General features: G+C 43.5%; 1 protein-coding gene across 6 annotated transcripts in view; it reads left to right on the forward strand.

Annotated features, from left to right (window-relative positions):
• The window catches only part of LOC120536084 (pre-B-cell leukemia transcription factor 3), a 291,992-nt gene extending 270,389 nt beyond the window's left edge, over positions 1–21,603 (forward strand). For 2 of the 6 annotated variants that reach the window (XM_039764447.1, XM_039764448.1), the window contains 4 exons: positions 1,485–1,650; positions 2,134–2,246; positions 3,381–3,470; positions 20,002–21,603. In XM_039764447.1, coding sequence (XP_039620381.1) covers positions 1,485–1,650; positions 2,134–2,246; positions 3,381–3,470; positions 20,002–20,094 — 462 coding nt within the window. In that variant the 3' untranslated portion in view covers positions 20,095–21,603. The remainder of the gene's footprint in view (positions 1–1,484; positions 1,651–2,133; positions 2,247–3,380; positions 3,471–20,001) is intronic. The other 4 variants (XM_039764449.1, XM_039764450.1, XM_039764451.1 and 1 more) reach the window with 2 other exon arrangements.
• The last annotated feature ends 3,759 nt before the right edge of the window (positions 21,604–25,362 follow it).

The following is a 25,362-nucleotide window of genomic DNA, read 5'->3' on the forward strand; positions in this document are numbered from 1 at the left end:
TATTAGGCAGCAGGTGAGCAGTGCCTGGTCTTCACCAGATATACAGCTTGGAGTTCTGCCCAAAGAGTTCCATTTTTGTCCCATCTGACCAAAGAATCCTCCTCCTCATGCTCTCCTTTGAATGCATTCGACTCAAAAGTGAGGTCCATCCAGCCCCTCTACCATAAACTCCCGACTGATGGAGTGCTACTGTGATGGTCCTCATTTTCCGACAGGTTCTCCCATCTCGGTAGAAGACCTTTGAAGCTCCGTTGGAGTGACCTTTGGGTTCATGGTCACATTCCGAACCGAAACCCTTCTTGCCCAGGCTACTCAGTTTAGCCAGACAGCCAAGTCTAGGAAGAGTCCTTCTGGTTCCAAACTTCTCCCATTTCACAGCTCTCGAGACCCCAGTGCTCCTAGGAACACTCACAGGTTTTACAGATGGTTTGATCCCCTTGCCTTGGTCTACATGTCACCTCAATTTGGTCACAGAGGTCTACAGAGAGTTCCTTAGACTTCATGGCTTGGTTTTTGTCCAGACGTGCAGTGTGAATCGTGGGACCCTTCCATAATTTCCAATCAATTTAATGAGCCACAGGTGGACTCCAGTCTCAAGTTCTAGAAACATCTCACGGAGAAGGAGGCACCAGGACACAACCTGGAGTGCCACAGCTAAAGGATCTGGATACTTCTAGATTTCATTTTTTTTTATTTTTAATAAATTGGCACACTTTTCCGGTCACAGGTTTTCACTTTGTCATTATGGGATATTAAGTGTAGATGGATGGGGCAAAAATGGCAGATTTCTAATAAAATCTATAAGAGAACACATGTGTGCAAAACACAAAGGGCTCAACAGTAGGATAAAAGGACCGAATGACGTGTCAGGAATTAAGAAAACCCAACACACGGCTGATCTGTCTGTGTGTTTTTTGAGAAGATGCCGTAAAATATCCCAGTGCCGTGCAACTAAAAAAAACGAAATTCCGGTTGTGATTTGCTCCTCGTCTTGGGGCTTCGCGGTGAGCTGCTTCTCCTTCCTGATCGTGGATTAACGCGTGCATCTCCCTGGACTCTGACCCTCTTACACCGTGTGGTGAATTCCCAGTTTGTTTGGCGTGCCAATCGGAAACGGCTGGCACTACCATTAAGGCCTTTTTGCAGGGCAGTCAAGTCAAAATGGATGACGCATAGCACTGTCACAGATGAGAAAGCCCGGGTGTGCAAAATTTGCCAAGAGACAAGCAGAACCATGTCATGCTCATCTCCATGATAATGCAGACGTGATCCCTGATTATTGCTTAATTAGTCTGGGTACCCAACGGATATTACTGTGCAGGTTGGGAATTGAGTACTTGATGGGCCTCGACGTGACATCTTGAAGTGATCACACTGCTCAGTGCACAGTGTCTGACGTATGACACTCCTCTCTCTCTCTCTCTCTCTCTCTTCTTCCTCTCTCTCTCTCTCTCTCTCTCTCTCTCTCATTGTTGCTCCCGCAGGTATCAAACTGGTTTGGGAACAAGAGAATAAGGTACAAGAAAAACATCGGAAAGTTCCAAGAAGAAGCAAACCTGTATGCTGCCAAAACGGCGGTAACGGCCGCGCATGCGGCGGCCGCTGCGGTCCAGAACAGCCAAACCAACTCGCCAACGACACCAAACTCCGGTAGGTTTGACCTTTGACCTTCATGGGGTGTTTCCTAGACATTTTTTTTTGGACAAATACACCGAACAAATAAAAATCGTAAGAGTGGCATGCCCGTCTACCGGGAATGAGAGGTTTACTGGGACGCACTCTTTTCAACGCGCTTTATAGATGCATGGATTAATTTCTGGGGAGGTCGGAGGTGAACCTGCTAACTTTTTCCGCTAGACTTGACTTGTCTGTTGTTTTTCTTTTTTTTTTAAAAGCTTAAAGGCGGACGTGCAGTTCTGCTTGCTGGGTTGATTTCTTTGTGTTCTTGTGTTGCCCAACGGCACTAATCTTAACCCTCCCAGGAGCATCTCCGTTATTCTCTCCCTCTTTGTCTCTCTTTCTCTTTCTCTCCCTCTCTTTCTGTTTATTGCCCTTTAACCACTAACTCTTGGGCTCCTTGGGGGTGTGTTTGTGGCCCTCTGTGATTCAGCGACTTAACTCTTTCCTTTCTAGGTTCTTCTGGTTCTTTTAACATCCCAAATACTGGGGACATGTTCTTGAGCATGCAGAGTCTGAATGGGGATTCTTACCAGGGGTCCCAAGTCGGAGCCAATGTGCAGTCGCAGGTAGGAGAAACACCTGGAGAGGAAAAAAATAAAATAAATAACAGGAGCCCGTTGTGACAATACAGGGCACAATACAAATTTTATTGAGAAGAGAATCCCCTAAAACGCATTGGAAAAGTGCCGCCCCCCCTTACCCCCCCCTTCGCTTAATCCTTCTCCTTAATTTATTTATTATTAAGCTCAAATGAAATAAACGAATACAACCTTTTCTATGCATAGAAGTTCTACATTTACATCTATTGCCTGTAATGTCTGCCAATTTGAATTAAGTTAATCCTTTGTGAATGCATTCGGCTCTGGCTTGAGCACTTGGGTTGGGTTTGGCGATTCTTTTTTTTTTTGGAATGTCTATGGATATGAGGAGCTTCCCATTTTATGTGCTCTTTCTGTCTCGTTGTCATTTTTATTTTTTTTCCTTTTGTCATTCTCGTGTCCTCTCCTTTGTTCACTTCTCATGTGTCGTTCACTCTGGTGGTGCTCAATTGTTTGAAAAAGCACGGACGGGCCACGGCAGAGGCTGCAGCGCCTTACGAGGTGCCCAGAATTACAGCGACTGATCTGATTGTTAATTGCAATGAGCCACGCTGCCATTTCTTTAAAAAAAAAAAAAAACTCTTTCACTAGTGTCCGGTAGATCAAACTGGCCACGTCAGTTCGGTCAAATCTCATGCTGACGGAAACAGTTAAACGTCCTGAAGCTCTTGGAAGGTTTGCTGCGCCCAGCATGTGGCACCTGTGCGAGTTGCATGGCTGAATGTTGAAACCGTCTGCCCAGCAGAGCCAGCAGCGTCCTGCTAGCTGTTATCGTGACGCCTCTCATCACAAAAACGATGGAGGCCCTTTTGAAATCGGCAGGTGGCAATGACCACCGGGTGACTCCCCGCCTGATGGGTGGGAGTTCGTGCTTATTCTTATTCTTCCTTATTGCTGTTCGTAGCAACGGCGCCATACCTCTGAACTGCAGGCCTCTGCTGGCAGCAAGTAGCTGAATCCCCTTGGACGGGGACCGTGACGCTGATCATCAGCTGAGATTCGCTGGGATGCTCTGAGGTGTGGGTTGTGTGTTAAAGAGATGTTAACGAGCACTTCACGTGATTTTACTCTTTTCTTTCTCTCTGTCATTTCCTTGACCAGGTGGATACCCTGCGTCATGTTATCAATCAGACGGCAGGCTACAATGATGGTCTAGGAGGGAATTCGCTATATAGTCCACACGGCTTAAATGTAAGTGTCTCCCAAAAATTCCTCTGATTCTCCAGGCTCGGTAAAGCTGTGACCAACTCTCTGCTCCTGCCTTGTTTTCATTCATTTCTGTTAGATCTCACTTGCTTGACATTACCTGACTGTCATTCCTCGTCCACTCCCTTCTCCATGTCCATTTCCTCTCTGGTTGGCAAATTTTCAGTCATAGTTCTAAGTACAGACCTCATTACTCTCATCTGGTAAGTGCCAAAACGGGTCCTTCGCCCTATACGTGGCTCACCAGCCTTAACCTTTGAACCCGGTTGGCCAGTTTTTGGGCCAGCAGCATAGTGGTGTCTACCCGAAAGGTCGGTATAATGGCCGACTGATCTACCGTCATAGCCCTGAATAACGGCCTATGCATATCTGCAATGCTCCTGTTACGCTACACTACTCTCTCAATCCTGCAGTCCGCAAATATTCCCAAAAGGCTGGTATAACGGCCCACCGATCTATCATCATAACCCAGCCTGTCTGAGTAATGGCCTACGCATATCTGTTACGCTATACTAATGTTACGACACTCTACTCTCTAAGTCTTGCAGTCCGCAGCTACAGAGACATATTCCTGAAAAGTCGATATAACGGTCCACCCGATCTACCGTCATAGTCCAGCCTGTCCAAATAATGGCCTACGCATATCTGTTACGCTATACTAATGTTACGCCACTCAACTTCTGAAAAGTCGATATAATGGTCCACCCGATCTACCGTCATAGTCCAGCCTGTCTGAGTAATGGCCTACGCATATCTGTTATGCTGCTCTACTCTCTGACTTTTGCAGTCTTCGGCCGTAGAGAGATATTTGTGAAAGGCTGCTACACCTCTCTGCTGTCATAACCCAACTAGCCTGAATAACGGCCTACACATATTTGTTATGCTACATTACGTTACTGTTAACGGTACTCTACACTCTGACTTTTGCAGTTCGTGGCCATAGAGACATATTCCTGAAAAGTCGATATAACGGTCCAACCGATCTACCGTCATAGCCCAGCCTGTCCGAGTAATGGCCTACGCATATCTGTTACGTTATACTATTGCTACGGCACTCAACATCTGAAAAGTCGATATAATGGTCCACCGATCTACCGTCATAGCCCAGCCTGTCTGAGTAATGGCCTACGCATATCTGTTATGCTGCTCTACTCTCTGACTTTTTCAGTCTGTGGCCGTAGAGAGATATTCGTGAAAGGCTGCTACACCTCTCTGCAGTCATAACCCAACTAGCCTGAATAACGGCCTACGCATATTTGTTATGCTACATTACGTTACTGTTAACGGTACTCTACACTCTGACTTTTGCAGTTTGCGGCCATAGAGACATATTCCTGAAAAGTCGATATAACGGTCCAACCGATCTACCGTCATAGCCCAGCCTGTCCAAGTAATGGCCTGCGCATATCTGTTACGTTATACTATTGCTACGGCACTCAACATCTGAAAAGTCGATATAATGGTCCACCGATCTACCGTCATAGCCCAGCCTGGCTGAGTAACGGCCTACTCATATTTGTTATGCTGCTCTACTCTCTGACTTTTGCAGTCTTCGGCCGTAGAGAGATATTCGTGAAAGGCTGCTACACCTCTCTGCTGTCATAACCCAACTAGCCTGAATAACGGCCTACGCATATTTGTTATGCTACATTACGTTACTGTTAACGGTACTCTACACTCTGACTTTTACAGTCTGTGGCCGTAGAGACATATTCCCGAAAGGCCAGTGTAACGTCCCACCTATCTACCGTCATAACCAAGCTGATCTGAATAACAGCCTACGTATATCCGTTACACTATGCTAATGTTGCGCTACTCTACTCTCTAAATCAGGGGTGTCGAACTCCAGGCCTGGAGGGCCACAGTAACTGCAGGTTTTCATTCTAACTCTTTTCCTAATCAGTGACCAGTTTTCACTGCTAATTAACTTCTTTTAACAGAATTGAATTTTAATCGCCTTGTTTTTAAGGATTCACTCCTCTGAATGTATTCCTTTCTTCATTAAATGACAGCCAAACAGAAATGAGATGTGAAACGAGCCAACAGATGACCAGCTAAACTGGGATTTCAAACTCCAACCAGTCTCTTAATGAGAAGCTGATTCTTGCTGTTCATTAAACCTGTTATTTAATTCCATGGCTTGTTGCTGCTCTCATTCTGCCATAGCAGACATTTCCAGTTTCTAAGAACACCGTCAAAATGTTTTGGTGATCTGAGAATACCATTGCCTTTCTTTATTTTGAGATATTGTGTGATGGGCACAGGTGAGCTGGTCATGTGGTGGCTTGTTTTCTGTCTCATTATTGTTTGGCTGCTAATTAAGGAAAAAGAGACAACTAAGGGGCCTGAGTCAAGTTAATTAAAAACTAAGGTAAAAGAAGTTAATTAGCAGCAAAAACTGGTCACTAATGAAGAAGATGGTTAGAATGAAAACCTGCAGCCACTGCGGCCCTCCAGGACTGGAGTTCAACACCCGTGCTCTAAATCCTGCAGTCCGCAGCTACAGAGACATATTCCTGAAAGGTCGGTAGAACGGCCCACCTATGTACCATCATAACCCAACCTGTCTGAATAACGGCCTACTCATATTTGTTACGCTACGCTACTCTTGGACTTTTGCAGTCTGTGGCCGTAGAGGCATATTTCTGAAAGGTCGGTAGAACGGCCCAACTATCTACCATCATAACCCAAGCCTGCGCATATCTTTTACGCTACTGTTGCGCTACTCTACACTCTAAATCTTGCAGTCTGTGGCCGTAGAGACATATTCCCGAAAAGGCCAGTGTAATGTCCCACCTATCTACCATCATAACCAAGTTGACCTGAATAACAATTACACTACGCTACTGTTGCGCTACTCTGCTCTCTAAATCTTGCAGTCCGCAGCTACAGAGACATATTCCAAAAAGCCGATACAGCGGTCCACCGATCTGCCATCATAACCCAGCCTGTCTGAATAATGGCCTACACATATCTGCATCACTACGATACAGTTAACGCTACTCTACTCTCTAAATCTTGCAGTCTGTGGCCGTAGAGACATATTCCCGAAAGGCCAATATACTGTAACATCCCACCTATCTACCATCATAGCCACGCTGGCCTGAATAACAGCCTAGGCATATCTGTTACACTACGCTACTGTTGCGCTACTCTGCTCTCTAAATCTTGCGCTCCACGGCCGTACAATACAATACAATACAGTTTATTTTTATATAGCCCAAAATCACATAAGAAGTGACGCAATGGGCTTTAACAGGCCCTGCCTCTTGACAGCCCCCCGGCCTTGACTCTCTAAGAAGACAAGAAAAAACTCCCCCCCAAAAAAAAAACCCTTGTAGGGAAAAAATGGAAGAAACCTCGGGAAAGAAAGTTCAAAGAGAGACCCCTTACCATGTAGGTTGGGCGTGCAGTGGGTGTCAAAAAGAAGGGGGTCAATACAATACAATACAATATACAGAACAGAACAAATCCTCAATACGGTATAAAAATAAAAATGTTACAAGTACGGAGTAGAATTTAACAGTAGATGATATCCCATAATATGATTTGGATTTGTTCGGAGTCCTGGAGACCTCATTCATCAAGCTGCCTCCCCCATTTGGCCATTCCACGGCTTAAATAGCGCTAATAAGATGAAAGGACCCCTCTTTTCCACCATTCCTGCGATCCTCCATCAGGGATGACTTTACCTTAGGCAGGCAAAACATATTGGCAGGTGGGCCGTGGCACCAAGTGGCACATTTGAGTACCGAGAAGAGAAACAGAACAGGTGAGGGTTAGTGTCCAATTATAACTATCATGTTACTTGGTGCTGGGCGATATGACGATATATATCGTGGGAACGATAGAAAAGTGTCTATCGTCCTATTTCTCTTCTATCGTTTCTATCGTTTCTAACCTCATTTTATCAATTACTAAAGAAAATATTGCATTAAATAGGCTATGATAAATGAATGATAATGTCTTGTCGCTATGCAATGCATACTCTACCCTTTATATAAGTGATAATCAAGAATAAAAATGAACTTTTTCGCAAAGAAACTCCATCTTGTGGTTTTGTGACAGTTAAATTAAATGTCACTTCAAAATAAAGTTGCAAAAAAAAGTATGCAATGATATTTTTGTCAAACTTTTCAGAGAATAACTGGAAACGTACTTTATTGTGGGTGGTATATCGTGATATATATCGTTATTGTGATATAAAATAATCCATATCGTGATATATGATTTTTCCATATCACCCAGCACTAATGTTACTTATGTTTTAGAAGAACACAAAAAGGCTGGAGTTAAAGTGACAAAACACTGCGGTGGGCAGGGTTCAAAGGGTTAAAAGGTCCTCTGGCCTTAGATGGAATTCTACCTGTGACTCTGCAGGCTTGTCGTTTTTTTATAGGGATGGAAGCCCGGCTCATACTTTGGGCGACTCATTGCTGTCCTGACTTAGGAGTCCCAAAGTATGTAAGTCTCAAAGCAGCACTTCCAAAACTGCCCACTAGAGGGAGAAAACTGTCAAAGCCGGCTAGTATCAAACGCATAACTTTATAAAAAGAGAAGGTTTATTTCCACAAAATTGCTCTAAAACATAACAAAGCTCCACAGAGCATAAAAGGCAGAGCGGAAGGCAATCCAGGCTAACAAAGTTCTGATACAGAAATCGGGAGCAAACAGGAATTCACAAAAGCACAGAAAAAGGCACTGGTAAACTCACCAACTCCCAGGCCCCCTTGCATTGTGGGAGACCTACTCCGAATATTTATAGGGGGGAGTGGAGTTCCTGGTGGCCCCGCCTCCTGGGTTACCACCCACAAAGCTCATGGAGCCCATGGAACATAACACAGGCAGATTACAGACATAAACACAGAGCAATGCACGTACTCAACAAAAGTAGCTTTACCACAAAAACAGACATAAAACTTGAATTTGAACCCCTGGACGAGACATGGCAGTGCCCGGATGATGCCATTTGTCAGCCCCCGTTACACTATTCCCCCCTGTTCATTCCTATTTTCAGATCTTTTTTTTTTGGCCCCGCCCTCCAGGTATGAGCTGCCCTAGGCTCCACCTCTTTTTCTGGGTTTTTCTGGTTGATGAGGTAGGACATGTGACAAGACATGTGACAAGTATTTTTTAAGTCAAGATCAGGAAATATAACGAGAGGTGAAAATTTTAGTTAGGGTGCCTTATAGAAAAAGTCAAAACCAGAAGGACGTTGCATAAATGACAATCGTAACGAAGAGCTTTTAAATGGTTTTGTTGTCCGCAGCTCAGATGAGGAAGTGAAAACATGGCTGACGACCCTTCGACCAATCACGTTGTGATCAAATTCCCCGCTCTGAAAAACAAAGCACGATTCTAGCGATGGAAGACCAAAATGGCGGCACAGTGTTGGTAAAATTTTAAAATGGCGGCCAAAATCGAGGTGATAAATGACAACAAAACAGGGATTTCCAAAACAAATATCAGAATCATAATCTCTGACCCCAAGACCCCCCAAAATGAGTGCCAAATCTTAGAAAACGATGCATAGTAAACTTCAAAAAATTCCAACATGGTACTACGATGACTACAGTAAACAATTTGAAAGGGGAAGGAAATCGGGAGAAGTCGTGATGTCAAAACCAAAGTCTTGTGCCCGTTGTGCCCATACGTTAAGACGGCACTGCCATTAAGCTATAAGAATTCTGCTGGACCCCCTTTATAGAAGTCTTTGAGGATTTTGAAGACCTTGATGAGGTCCCCACTACACAGGTTTAATTCCCAGAGTCTCTGACAGTTCCCATGATGCACCGCTTCAAGTGCTGCCATGTCCTTCTTGTGCCGTGGTGCCCAGAACTGCACACAGGACTCCAGGTGTGGCCCAACTAGTGCATTATATGGTTTGAGCGTAACGTCCATAAGTTTTATGATATAACCCACCACATTATTAGCCTGTTTAATCACTGCTGCGCATCGCTTAGTCAACATAAACCCTTAAATCCTTCCCAGAGGTTGCTTCCTGTAGCTCAGCGTCTTCCATCTCCTATTCATAACTGATGTCCCTTTGTCCCCCCCACCATGTGGCACTTTGCACTTTTCATACATTGAACTCCATTTCCAAGAGGTCACTCACTTCTGAAGCCTGTCCAGCTCTTTCTGAATTCATTTGTCTGCCCTCCCTCCAATTTTCATAATGTCTGCAAATTTTGACAAGTCTGCTAAATACACCAGAATCAATGTCGTTAATATAAATCAGAATAAATAACTGAGGGTCCATGGACAGACCACCAAAAGGAACTCTATTGATGAACTCGCTCTATTCTCTTCCATTTTTATATTGTATTGAGGGTGAGCTGTGTTCTGTTCTCTGTATTGTGTTGTATTGTCCCCCTTTTTCTTTTTGACACCCACTGCACACCCAACCTGCCTGGAAAGGGGTCTCTCTTTGGACTGCCTTTCCATTTTTTTTTCCCTACAAGGGTCTTTTGTTACCTTCTTAGAGAGTCAAGGCTGGGGGGCTGTCAAGAGGCAGGGTCTGTTAAAGCCCATTGTGACACTCCTGGTGTGATTTTGGGCTAAACAAAAATAAATTGTATTGTATTGTATTCTCCTCTTATCACATATGCTTTGTCTCCTGCCTGTTAACCAACTAGAGATTCGGTCTTTGGAGGTCCCGTCTGACGCCTTCAGCTACAAGTTTCAGAATTCACCTTTGGTGCGGGACGACTGTGACAAAGGCTTTTGGAAAGTCGCAGTAAATGACTGTCTGTTGTGCACTTTGTTTTTTGTCAACTATTCCCATTTGTACTTCAACAAAAAATCAAAAAGATTGCCTTGTCATGTAACCATGCTGCCTGCTAATTTGGAATATTAGTTTCATTTTGGTCATTTTTCTACCACGTAGGTTAGTGGAGAGGTAGCACTGCTTCCTCCAAGTAAGGAGATCAGGGGGTCACGTCCTGAGGTCTTCTCTGTGTGGAGAGCGCATTGAGTAGCAAGAAAAGCGCTATATAAATTAAATATTAATAGTAATATTGGCGATCCTAAATTGTCCCTAGTGTGTGTGTGTGTGTCCTACGGTGGGCTGGCGCCCTGCCCGGGGTTTGTTCCTGCCTTGCGCCCTGTGTTGGCTGGGATTGGCTCCAGCACACCCCCGTGAGCTTGTGTTAGTATATAGCGGGTTGGCAAATGACTGACTGACTAATGATAATAATAATCTCCACCATAGCGGCCCGCTTCTTCTCTTCTTCCCTCGGCATCTTTTCACTTTAAAACTGATTAAGTCAGTGTTTGTGTTGTGATTACTTAGTATGTAGATAGATAGATGTGAAAGGCACTATATGATAGATAGATAGATAGATAGATAGATAGATAGATAGATAGATAGATAGATAGATAGATAGATAGATTGATAGATATGAAAGGCACTATATAATAGATAGATAGATAGATAGATAGATAGATATGAAAGGCACTATATGATAGATAGATAGATAGGAAAGGCACTATATAATAGATAGATAGATAGATAGATAGATATGAAAGGCGCTATATAATAGATAGATAGATAGATATGAAAGGCACTATATAATAGATAGATAGATAGAGTGAAAGGCACTATATGATAGATAGATAGATAGATAGATAGATAGATAGATAGATAGATAGATATGAAAGGCACTATATAATAGATAGATAGATAGATAGATAGATAGATAGATATGAAAGGCACTATACTGTATAAGAGATAGATAGATAGATGTGAAAGGCACTATATAATAGATAGATAGATAGATAGATAGATAGATAGATAGATATGAAAGGCGCTATATAATAGATAGATAGATAGAGTGAAAGGCACTATATGATAGATAGATAGATAGATAGATAGATAGATAGATAGATAGATAGATAGATAGATAGATAGATATGAAAGGCACTATATGATAGACCAGTAACGGTGCACTGCTATAACGATAACGTGCAGTTAGTCCACTTGAACTGAGCATTCCTTGTCTTCATCCTCTTTCTCTGTACGTTTATCATTCGTTTGCTCAGAGGTTGATGTGCTTGTTGCTTCCTGAGCAGATCTTCTTTTCTCAAACCTAGCGGCTTCTTCTCTTCTTCCGTCGGCATCTTTTTGCGTTTGTGTTACGATTACTTAGTACGTTTTCTTTAATTTTTCACTTAAGCTGGCACTTGACTGTTCAGTCTGCCTCAAGAATTATTTAAGATATGAAGACAAAGGGGAAGTGACAGCGAAGGTGGTAGGGAATGAGAGCGGCGCGTACGCATGCGCCACACTTCTGCCCAGCTGGCCGCTGCCGATAGTTGATTCTACAATAAAATAAAATAAAAATAAATAGAGGAATAACCTTTGAGGTCAATCATCACCCCGAAAGCGGACAGTAGATGTCACGTAGTATATGTGTACCAAATTTCGGGTCAGTTGGTCAAACGGTTTGCGAGCTACAGCGTATTATATATAAAGATTATTACGACGTATTATTATAATTAGTTCCCATAATCAGCCTGCACTTTTTTCACCTGTAACCCCCCAACTCTACGTTCTTCATATTTTCCCCTTGTTTTTCTGTGCTGAACCAAACAACAGAGCGGCACTGCAAGGCAGGACCCCCTGACGCAATGAACTTGCTGACATGTCGGCGGAGGCTGACAGAATTCCGGGTGAGAGGCGAGCGCAGCCTCCTTTAGCTCTCTCCTCAGCGCCCGACACTGTGGCACCGACTCCGTGTTCTTATCAAGGATTATCAGTCAACAGATATTGCCAATCTCGCGCGTATGTCATCCTGTCACCTCCTTGACTGAAGGCACGCGTCAAAAAATATAATTCACTTTGCAACAGGTGGGATGGCGGCGTTGTGCCTTTTCGATTGCGATGCGACTCCGTCGGACAGATCAACGAGTTGTCTTGTCACGCTCACCGACTGCAGGAGAAAGACGCGACAAACCCCGGTTTTGGTGCCTTGTTGTGTAGGGCCACTTGGAGCAGAAGGTACCAATGTGACAAGCCCGATTAACGATATCCCTCCGGTGACGAGTGACTTGACGAAGCCCCGCATTTAATATTTGCAAGCAGATCCTCGAGCACGCATATGCAAAAGGGATAAAAAAAAATCACCCTCTTAAATTTGAAAATGTCAAAGCTTTCATTCTGTGCTTTATAAACATTTCATAATAACCTATAACAAAGGGTATGAAAAGGCTTTTAGTTGCATATCTACGTTTTCATTTAAGTGTTTTGAAATGCTTTAGAGAATTTGCCATATCCTTATCAACAGTGATAAAATATGAAACTTTGATTGCCTGCAGGATTTTACAGACATGAATTCCATCTTCCCTGATGAGGCTCGATAAGGCGCTGTTTTATAATACAGTGCATAATCTCAAACCACCAGAGTAAAGATTAATATATTTAGAAAAAAGAGGAGAGCGAGAGAAATGCATGCTGACAATCTGTCCCCTAGCAGCTCCGCCAAGGAAAACACGCGCGTTTGTTGGCTTTAAAGAGAAATAAAAGTGACTATTGAATCTTGAAGGCATTGCATGTCGGAGGTTTTATCTGTAAAATGATTTCTCGTCTTTTCAGTCTTAATTAATTATTTTAAAGCAAATTGAAGGAAACGCCGAGAAGTGCGCAGGCAGACGACTTTGTAATGTGATGGTATAAGAATGGTGCTCGGAAAATGACTTGTGAAAACTTGAGAGACGGCCGACCTCACGTGCTGCACCGACCTCTATGGAAATACCGCAGCCATCGTCCTCGGGGTCCCATGGAAAGAGAACCCTGGGAAGTCCTATGGAGAAAAAAAATGGGAACGTCCCTGACAGTCTGAGTCTGGTAGTCTGAAAATGAAGGCGGCTGAGTGGCAAGGCAAACTCCAAAGCAGCAAACCTGCAAACGGGTCCTTATGTGAATAACAGGCTTGGAGGTGGTGGTGGTCCGTAGGCACCTGCAGCCCACCCGGTCCTGTCTATCTTGGCCATGATACCAGAGAGGCAAAAGAATGGGGTTCAGACTGGGATGAAGTCAGCCTCTTTCAGGCAATTCGGCTCATGTCCCCTTGCCAATCCCAAACCCCCACCCATCCGGCTCAGGACCCCGGCGACATTGGCATCCTGAATATAAAAAGAGGATTCTTAATGAAAAAGAAAGAACGCGATGAAGGAAACATTGACAGTTACAAGATTAAACGCATACTGAAATTAATCCATTTTAATAAATGCAGTGGATTTATGCTCCTTCATTTATTTATTTCAAAACACATTTATTAACACTCGGATTTATCTTGTTTTAGTTGTATGTTTATTTCTGTCCTGCAGCTTCTCTCTACAGATAGAACTTTATTTGTCTCCAGGGGGAAATCTGACAATATAGTGCTATCTATCTATCTATCTATCTATCTATCTATCTATCTATCTATCTATCTATCTATCTATCTATCTATCTATCTATCTATCTATTATATAGTGCCTTTCTATCTATCTATCTATTATATAGTGCCTTTCATATCTATCTATCTATCTATCTATCTATCTATCTATCTATCATATAGCGCCTTTCATATCTATCTATCTATCTATCATATACTGTAGTGCATTTCACATCTATCTATAATATAATGTTTCATATTTATCTGCCTATTTATTCAATACTATAGTCATTTTCATATCTCTCTATTATAAAGTACCTATCATATATAACTATTTTATATCTCCTTTAACATTTATAGTGCCTTTCAGACCTGTCATATATAGGGTGGTCCAGATCGAATTATACAATTTTCATTATGCTATAAATTATTATGTTTATTACATAGAAATTCACCCGAAAAATCCCAGACCATCAAGAAGTGTGTGAACTGATGACATGAAGAATCGTCTTCGTGCCGAACTGAAATCGTCCCCTCATAAATCAAAGTCATCCAGACGATCTGGATCTGCATAATTAGATCTGGACCACCCTGTAGTGTCCTTCACATTTATCAATTGTACAGTATAGCTCCTTTCACATCTATCTATCTATCTATCTATCTATCTATCTATCTATCTATCTATCTATCTATCTATCTATCTATCTATCATATAGTGCCTTTCACTCTATCTATCTATCTATCTATCTATCTATCTATCTATCTATCTATCTATCTATCTATCTATCTATCTATCTATCTATTATATAGCACCTTTCACATCATATGTACAAATTCTTGAAATTTCCTGAAATCCATTATTCTGGGGTGTTGATTGCCACTTGATGAGGGAGATGAAATGATTTTAGCACAAGGCTTTAACAGAACACAATGTGGGCTGTGAAGACATTGTAAAGGCGCTATAAATCGTTTCTTGCTTTCATGAGGTGTATCTTTGAAGTGGTGGCTGACACAGGGGTGCGCGCTGCTGACTCACAGATCCAGTATCCTGGGTGTGATTCCTGTCCGCCGCTCGTTTTCTGTACGGAGTTTGCGTGTTCCTCCCGTGTGCTTATCGGTTTTCCTCTCCTATCCCTAAAGACACACGTGTGTCAGTTTATTCTTCCCGTTCCATTTTCTTGAAGATTTCAACCCCAAAAACATGCTTGACAAATTAGTGAGTCAGCTCTCCATCCAGGTCTTATTCCTGCCTTGCACCCAATGCCCCCCGCGCCCCCCCAGCCGGGGTGTCTCCTGGCTCCAGATTTGCTCCGGATGCTGGTGGGATAGGCTCCAGCCCCCTGACTTTAAACTTGGATTAAGCAGGTTTGAAAACAGTTTGATGAGATTTCTTTATTTTAGTGATTATCTATTGGGTGAATTTTTCCTAATTTACATTTCTTATCATGAGAAAGGCGCTATATTAATTATATTATTATTACTTCCCCAAAGCATTGTTTCACTGTGGAGCAGCACAGGGGTTAGAGCTGCCCCCTCACAAATCCTGGGTTTGAACCCTGATTCCAGTTGTTTTCTGTGTGGAGTTTGTGTGTTTCTCCTGGGAACCTGTGGGTTCCCCCCTGGTGGTCCGATTTTCCTCTCAGATCCCTAAAGGCATGTATGTCAGTTTATTGCTCCAGTTTATGCCTTCTTGGCCAATATCAATGAATATCTGACCCCCCAAACCATGTTAGATGAATTAGTGTCCCAGTCTTGTTCTTGCCATGCCCCCCAATGCTGCTGAGGCAGGTTGCAGACCCCCACGATCCTGAATTGCTTTGGCCAGGTTTGAGAAGGTTACGTTAAAAAGTGAAATGTCATCCATCCCTCTGACTCCGGGTGTAGCTTCCCTGGTGGCAGTCCCTCTGGTTGAGCCCCGGCTGTAGCGTCACTGCGTGTTTACTCTTATATAGCGCCTTTATTAGCTGTCCAGCTCAAATTCAAACTGAGATTAAAAGAATGCTAAGAAGAGACATTATTAAAAACAATAAATAACTCAATAAACAGACAAGAAGACCCCCAAACAGGCAGCCGTATCCGACTCACACATATAAATATTCACAAATATAAATGTCTCCCATAAGCACTCGAGGCTCATATCAAATTCAACGGCAGAGCCTCGGTTCAAATTGGAGATGAAGTTCAAATTTATCTGAACGGCTGTGTTATTGTATTCAGTGTGCCGAGAAAAGCACATAAAAATAAAAATGCATTTGAGATAAAAAATAAAATATTGTTTAATCCTACGCCTTGACACCCAGATGATTTATATCACCATTTACTTTGAAACTTTTCCATCTCTAGGTCACCCGTGTACAATATTCCATATTTAAAGTGAGCCGAGCCAAAAGTGAGCGCGTCGTTATATTCATCACCTTTCATGGCGGCCTGCAATCTTTAGTGCCTTGAATTTAAATTTTACAGCGAGGTGTCACTTTGGGGAATGCGAGCAGGAGAGTCACACAGAGCCACACGTGACACACGGCCTGCTTACTTTGGCATGGGATGGCATAGAGGCCCCCGCGTTAAAGCTGCAGTGTCCTCGGTTCAAGTCCTGGTCTTGACTGTTGGATCTGTGGAGTTTGCATGTCCTCCATGTGCCCGTGTGGCTTTCCTCCACATACGCTACTGTTATGGGTTTGGTTAGTTGGCAACACCCCATGTCACCATCCTGCTTTGGAAGTCACCTTCAAAAAAAGCATCAACTACAAGCTTGTCATGTCGCCGTACTGGCCCAAAGACACAGCACTGTTCCCACATATGATCATGGCGCCATAGTCACATGTGCAAGGGACGTCCGACACACACAGACACGCATCCACCTGCTTTCAGAGCGTCCAATTCTAAATCATGGGCATGGAAGAGGGGCTTCTCGGCGCGATTATATAGCGTCTTTCACATCTATCTATCTATCTATCTATCTATCTATCTATCTATCTATCTTCTATCTATCTATCTATTATATAGTGCCTTTATCTATCTATCTATCTATTATATAGTGCCTTTCACATCTATCTGTCTATCTATCTATCTATCTATCTATCTATCTGTTATATAGTGCCTTTCATATCTATCTATCTATCTATCTATCTATCTATTATAGAATGCCTTTAACATCTATCTATCTATCTATCTATATCTATCTATCTATCTATCTATCTATTATATAGTGCCATTCACATCTATCTATCTATCTATCTATCTATCTATCCATCTGTTATATAGTGCCTTTCTATCTATCTATCTATCTATCTATCTATCTATCTATCTATCTATCTATCTATCTATCTATTATATAGTGCCTTTCACTCTATCTATCTGTCTATCTATCTATCTATCTATCTATCTATCTATCTATCTATCTATCTATCTATCTATCTATCTAGTGCCTTTCATATCTGTTGTATTGCTCCCTTCTATTTAGTGATTGTGTGGCTCATTTCACGTCAGCAGGCTCTCTCTATTATAAGGTGCCTTTCACTTGTATCGTATGCAGTGCCTTTTAATCTTTTGTGTAGTCCCCTTTATTTCTGTGTATCCTAGATCGTCGTTGACAGTTGTCTGCCTTCCATTATATAGTGCCTTTCCTGTTGGCCTCTCTTTTATAAAGTGTCTTTCATTTATATTTCCCCTTTGACTGATCTATTTCTTGCATTATATAATGCCTTTCGCTGTGATTCCTCTGACACGCGACGGGTGTGCGCCGGTTGCTGTTTTCCGCTGGTTTTCGTCACGATGCCCATTATAAATAGACTGGAGTCATGTGACCTTCTCTTTGCCTATTATCGCGGCGCCCCTCTTCCACTTTAGTGGACAAACGTCATGTGAGCGGAACTCGGAGGTGACAGTGACGCAGCCCATATTAGATGTCGTCCCAAATTTACCTCCATTATCACATACATGGAGTTTTGGGCTGGTGGGTCTGATTTTTTGGTGGTCACGGTCTACCTGATGGCTGCACTGTGATTAAAGTTCCAAGACACAGAGGTGGCACATGCAACGATCCTGCCCTGACGCCGGGCGCTTTATTCAAGGCAGAAGTCACAAGCAGTGACGGTGTCTCCACAATAAATCCCCCAGCCGGCAGCGCACCGACGCTTTCCAGTAATGCAGACGGATCGTTCTGATAATGAAGCGCATCAGGAATAAATTAGCATACCGTAACCTTTTCGTTTCATGAACGGCGCCATGTGACAACTAGAGGAAGGCACGGCAAAGGCTAGCGAGCGCCGCGAGCCACTCGGAGTCAGGCCGCCTCACCCGAGCCTCCACGCGACGGGCCTGCCCCGTCACTTCCACTCAGCGTCCCCCACCTCACGCGCCCCGCGCCTGCCTTCTCCTTGACTGACAGAAAAATATGGAGCGACAAGCTGTCTGCCACCGCCGAAATCTGATTAGACACCGACTTCAGCAACCGCCTCCATCGACTGGGACACGAGGCAAATTTGTTTCTGAGAGACTCGCATTGGCGATGCAAGTCTGATGCGAGGGCAGAGGCGGCGGCAGGGGAGCGCAGAGGCGGGCACAGGGCAGCCAGCGAGGACGACGCTCGCCACTGCGGATGACGGCTTGCCGCGGGGGCCTCTGTGTCTCGATGGGGTGCTGGCATTGGCACGGGGTCCAGGACTGGGGGATGGGGGCGTGCGGTGCTGGTGGGGTCGTGTGACTTTACTGAAGACCACCGACCTTCACTGCAGGGAGATGTCGGTTAGGGGGAGTGAAGGGCGCTTTATGGCAGCCGCAGTCTGCGTGTCATTGAAGTATCTGAGCCAGAGCTGGGTGGGTGGACACTGGCTCAGTGGTCAGAACCGCAGCCCCTCAGGCCGTGCTGACGGTGGTCCACACAAAACACACGCGGTTTTAGGTCTTTTACATGTCAGTCTGCTTTACATGGCACCTTACATATCTGTGCCAATCATTTTTAATATCCGTCCATTCAATTTCTAAACTACTCATGAAGTGTAGGGCTGGGTGGGGGCGATTTGGGCTGAGGAGGATGTTGGGGGCATTTGGTGGGGTGTACAGTAGTTGTCAAGCGTTCTGATTTATTTTATATAGTGCCTTTGTGCCTATTACACAATGAGTGCATTTCACCACAATCTACCAATCTATATATTAATATAGTGCCTTTCACATCTATCTATCTATCTATCTATCTATCTATCTATCTATCTATCTATCTATCTATCTATCTATCTATCTATTATATAGTGCCTTTCATATCTATCTATCTATCTATCTATCTATCTATCTATCTATCTATCTATCTATCTATCTATCTATTATATAGTGCCTTTTTCTATCTATCTATCTATCTATCTATCTATCTATCTATCTATCTATCTATCTATCTATTATATAGTGCCTTTCATATCTATCTATCTATCTATCTATCTATCTATCTATCTATCTATCTATTATATAGTGCCTTTCACATCTATCTATCTATCTATCTAACCAACCAACCATTGTCCAACCCGCTGAATCCGAACAGGGCCACGGGGGTCTGCTGGAGCCAATCCCAGCCAACACAGGGCACAAGGCAGGAACCAATCCCGGGCAGGGTGCCAACCCACCGCAGATCTATCTATCTATCTATCTATCTATCTATCTATCTATCTATCTATCTATCTATCTATCTATCTATTATATAGTGCCTTTCACATCTATCTATCTATCTATCTATCTATCTATCTATCTATCTATCTATCTATCTATCTATCTATCTATCTATCTATTATCTATCTATCTATCATATCAGATCCCCTACTCATATGTCTTGTCTCTCATTTGCTGCCTTTTCTATCTTTGTGCCTCTTTAGAATTATCCCCCCATTTTATTTCTCCCTAAACTGATAAAGACCCCCAGCAGTCGCCCTTGCGATGTCCGGGCAGAACCTCAGTGAACCTCGAGCTCCACTCTGATTTTTCTCTGGACGTTGGGTCTCAGGCCCGTTTTGGCCACTTCTGTCCCCTGAGTCCTGCTTGTGCCCGGTCTTTTCCATTTCCGGTTGGCACCTCCCACCCCCAGTCTCTGGTCCTGACCCTCATTCTCGGGTGCTCATGTACTTTTCTTTCTTTCTTTTTCCTTTCTTGTGCAGGCCAATGGTGGATGGCAAGATGCGACCACTCCTTCGTCCGTGACGTCCCCGACAGAAGGCCCTGGAAGCGTCCACTCTGATACCTCTAACTGATCTCTTTTTACATGCATCCATTCCCTAAGCTGACCAGGCTTTGAACAGCACTGACTGAGTGACCAATTGGAAACGATGAATGGATTGTCTTGGAGCCAATCGCCTGGCTGCGTTTTACTGTAAAACCCCTTCCCCTCCCGACCTGCCCCCCATCCTTTTGAACCCATTATGGTGCTCCAGTGCCCTCCCCATCACTTTTCGGATACTCCCAATCTCATCCATCCAGTTCTGGGACACCGCTGGACGTGAGCCACACTGCCAGACCGAAGTGGACTCGACGCTGTCCTCCCGCCGGCCCCCACTGTGCTAACCGTGCCGTCATTTGTAACAATGGACTCCCTCGGTGATGGCGCACCTCCTTTTTATTTGTGTGGGACGCTTCGCGGACTTGGACTTAGGCTGGTGTCACTGGTCTGGAGGGTCTCACCCGATTGATCTGTTGAGCTTTATGCCACCCCACCCATATATATTGTGTTGGGGTGGGGTGGGGGGACACCACTTTTGTAAAGCAGAGTTCCTCGTTTTTATTGTTCTGGCTGAACTTGTACCGCGTCGTGACAACGGTTCCTGAAGGTGGGCTAGGTGGGGGTTTGGGGGGTGGGGGTTGTAGGGTGGGTTTTGGTGGGAGCCCCGGGTTTTACAGTAAGCGCAGTGAGCCGCCGGCACAGCAGGCCCACCCGCCTTGGGATGTCTTCTTCTTCTTCTTGTTGTATATAATGTAGCTAAAGAGTATTTATACATTTCACCAATCAGAACGCAGCTTTATTACCTCATGCAAACTCATAAACCAATAGAATTTCGACATAGCTAGAGTGTTCACTTACTACCTCTGAACAAGACCACACCTTAGCGTCGTTTCTTTCTAATCTTTTATTTTGCATCTTGTAATAAACTTCTTTGTTTTCCCTCCATGTAATCTAATGTATATTTTAATCTTTTAAAGACGATGTAGAGTTGCACAGTGCAACCTTTAAAAAAACGAGCTGAAAATAAAAATCACAAGAATAGTGGCAGAAAATTCGGGCGTAAATTAACAAAAGACAGTGAGACTGTTGTAAATACTGACGAACATTTTGAATGTTGCTCATCTTGTTACTAATCCACGCGAAAAAAATAAATAAAATAAAATAAAAATACAACGGACACGGCGATTAATCCTCGGAGCGGTCCTTGTCTGTCATGCGTACAGGCTTCAGGATGGAGTCCTGTATCTCTCAGGCCCTGTGTGACGGGGCGCTTTATCTCATTCGGTTTTGGGGATTTTTATTTTCTTCTTTTTGTTTTTTCTTGTTTTTTTTTTTTGTTTTGTTTTTGTTTATTTTTTTATTGTTTTTGTTTTGTATTGTATGCGATTCTGAAACTGAATAAGTCATGAAAAGATAATTTGTGGCAGTGATTCTAATGTATTCAAATGTTTCGTGTTACTTTCGAATTGGACTACACCTTGGATTGACGAGTCTTCCTTGTGGTAGTTGTATGTACTTTCAAACATGAATAAACATTTTCTTTGAGCTCTGCCTCTCGGCTTCACTTTCTGTTTAGTGGGAACAAATTCAAAATACTGAGACGGGCCCACCGATTAAAGGGGGTCATGTAGGAAGATCCTATCAAGTGTGTGTGCGTGGGTGTGTGTGTGTCCTGGCGAGGGCAACATGTCAAGATGGGCTCTTTTATCATGGAAAGGATTTTGAGGACACCCATCCTTAAAGGGCAAACTCCTTTACAAAAGCACAGATTCCTTTCAAAGTGGACCTCCAGTTACAGCCTTGTGAAAAGGTAAGTGCACCCCAGGGGAAATGTCAACCTCAGCTTCTAAACCAGTAGATCTTCATGCATCCAACAGATAAAGGTGATGTCCATCTTAATAAAAGGACAGGTGTCTCTGTCGCTGTGTCTGCTCTATTACTCCAACAGATGGGGCATCACAAACATTTGGCATAATAAAATACATTGCATTGGTCATTCCAACAGATGGTGCATCACAAACATTTATATTATTAAAATGTAATGTCATTTTCTAACTCACTTAATCCAGACCAGGGGTTGGGGGGTTGTTTTTGGGGGCTAGAACTTATCCCAGCTAGCACAGGGTACAAGGCAGGAGCACACCCTGGACCTGGCACCAAACATTTATTAGCAATAAAATGTATTGCATCTGTAATTCCAACAGATAGTAGTATAGTGCATTGTATTGCTACAAATAAGTGTCTGTGTATTTGTGTACCTGTGTGTCCATCCGGTAGCTATGTTTCTGCCATTCCAATGGATGGTACATCTCATACCTTTGTTTGTAATAAAATGTATTGCATTGTTTATTCCAACAGATGGCACATCACAAACATTTGTTGTAATAAAATGCATTGCGTTGCTTTTTCCAACAGATGGCGCATCACAAACATTTGTCATAATAAAATGCATTGCGTTGCTTTTTACAACAGATGGCGCATCTCAAACATTTGCATTATTAAAATGTCATGTCATTTTCTAACTCACTTAATCCAGACCAGGGTTGCAGGGGTTGGGGGTGGTTTTGGGGGTTCGAACTTTTCCCAGCTAACATAGGGCACAAGGTAGGAAACACATTCTGGACCTGAAACCAAACATATGTTGGCAATAAAATGCATCACATTTGTCATTCCAACAGATGGCACTTCACAAACATTAGTGGCATTTTATTGCTACAAATAAGTGCCTGTGTGTTTGTGTACCTGTATTTCCATCTGGTAGTTATATCTGTGCCATTCCAACGGGTGGCGGAGTACATATATTTGTTTGTAATAAAATGTATTACATTGCTCATTCTAACGGATGGTGCATCACAAACATTTGTCATAATAAAATACATTGCATTGGTCATTCCAAATGATAGTGTATCATAAACATTTGTGGTAATAAAATGTCATGTGATCTTCTAACCCTCTTAATCCAGACCAGGTTTGCGTAGGGCAAGCATAGGGCACTAGGTAGGAACAAACTCTGAACATGGCACCAAACATTTGTTAACAATAAAATGCATTGAATTGATCATTCCAACAGATGGTGCATCACATACATTTGTGTAATAAAAGGCATTACATTGTTCATTCAAAAAGATGGTGCATCACAAACATTTGTCGGTTGGGACCATTGGCTAATAGCGCGTTGCTGCACCCGCCACATGACAAACCAATTGGATTGGGACCCGAGTGCTAAGGGGGACACTTCAGTACCATACTGGTAATAAAATAAATTTCAATGTTCATTCCTAAAGATTGTGCATCATAAACATTTGTAGTAATAAAATGTTGTGTGATATTTCTAACCTTCTTAATCCAGACCAAGTTTGCGAGTCCCAGCTAGTGTAGGGCATTATTAAACATTTGTTAGCAATAAAATGCATTGGATTGGTCATTCCAACAGATGGTGCGTCACAGACTTTTGTAGTAATCCATTCACTACTGCAAATGTTTGTGATGCGCCATCTGTTGGAATCACCAATCCAATGCATGTTATTACTGCACGTATTATAGAACACTTTTCAAAAGGTTGTGCACTGCAAGCATTAAGACTGCAAGGTCTACGTTGATCGCTTACATTTCCACCTGTTTTAGATGGGTAGCAAAGCGAGTGCTTGAATAAAAACACAAGGAGGGAATGTTTGCCTTCGGAATTGTTTATTCCACACAAAACTCAATAAGATGCAGTGGTATGCTGGGGGCAAAGTATACAAGTCCACCTATATTGGGGTTTATTGGCTCACTTTTTCTTGCCAGCCCTCCTATGGGTGCTTTTGCTTTATTAAACCGCCGAGGGCTGATAGCCGAGTTCCTGTCTCAGTTAGGTGAACTGCGGTGAGGGAGAGAACAAACTCCCAACCGCACGGCCATAGCCGGGTGAAGTCAGGAAGGTAGTGGGCCGTAATCCCGGGTGCAAGTGCAGTGTAACTGTGAACTGTAGCATTGTGTGAAAAAGTAAGTGCCCCCCTGGAGATGGTGGGCATTCCCAACATATTTAAACAAGCAAACAGCATCTACAGATAAAGGCGATCTGCTTGAACCAATGGCACCTCATCATTCTCACAATCTAAATGAACAAAAATGCCAGCTTGTCGCGTGGTAAACATAAGTCCACTCCCTCCATCTATCAGCACTTTAAATCCAACCAATCAGAATTGGGCATTCCAGATGAGGTGCCCATGATAAGACCCTCCTTAGGGAGTCTGCAGGTGGACCTGACTGTCTCATCTGAACTGCAGATTTCCAGGCTCTGGTGTTCTCTTCTCCTCGCCATCGACATGTGTGGTGTGATCACGCCAGGGTCAGAAGAGCTCTCTGAGGCCCTCGGAAAGAAGTTTCTGGATGCCAAGGAGTTGCAAACAGATGCCCAAATGATTTGAAATGAGCCGTTGCATTGTAAAGATAATCATCTAGAAGTGGCATAGAGTTCCAGGACTGTCCATCCCCAGCGAATTCGGCCCAAGAGCTGTCCATTTCATATGAAAAGGGGTCTCTAAGAACCCCCTAAAGTTTTTGCAGTAGGACCTGCAGGTAACTCCTGGGAAAGGTCGGTGTCAAAATGCGGGCATCTCCGATCAGAAAGAGATTAGCACAAATGGCCACAACAGCAGCTGACATGTTTGACTGCATACCAACTGTGAAACATGGCAGCAGTGGTGGCATCATTCTGGGCAGCCCACAGTCATGGAAGTCCACACTGAATTCTTCATCATATCAAAGTGTGCTTGAGCAGAATGGGATGCCACCTGTCTGAACGCCAAAGCAGGACCAGAAATGGGCCTTTCAGCTTGATAATGACCCAAATCTATCGAGGGGTGGCACGGCAAGAAGAAGTGGAGGGCCGCGGGTCGTTCGAGTCACTGCAGTGAGTAGAATCTCACCAATCTGTTGAAATGCCAGAAAAGACCCACCAGAAAGAACGCTGCATGGCGGACTGGACAAACATGTCACCGAGTTGATGTCACAGACTGGAGGGCAGATTTGCAAACAAGACGTCATGTTGGCTTAAGGGGGCAGCACCAGCTTCTCAGGCCACAGCTGAATTTTGTAACTTTTTTCCCCCTGTCGTTGATATTTTTGTTGGATGCTTGATCAAGGCGGCCAGTTTGGCTCGTATTTTTGTTCACGTGTGTCACTTTCGTCCGTAGTGAAGATCGGCTCTGGCCGAGAAAGTCCACGATTCCCATGGGGGGTATTCACTTTTTCACAGGACTGTCTCTTTGCCACTCACCATGGCCTGGACCACCAGTTCTCGTTTGTAGAATTCTATTGT

The sequence above is a fragment of the Polypterus senegalus genome, chromosome 9 (genome assembly GCF_016835505.1).
Source record: "Polypterus senegalus isolate Bchr_013 chromosome 9, ASM1683550v1, whole genome shotgun sequence".
NCBI classification, from domain to species: Eukaryota; Metazoa; Chordata; class Cladistia; order Polypteriformes; family Polypteridae; genus Polypterus; species Polypterus senegalus.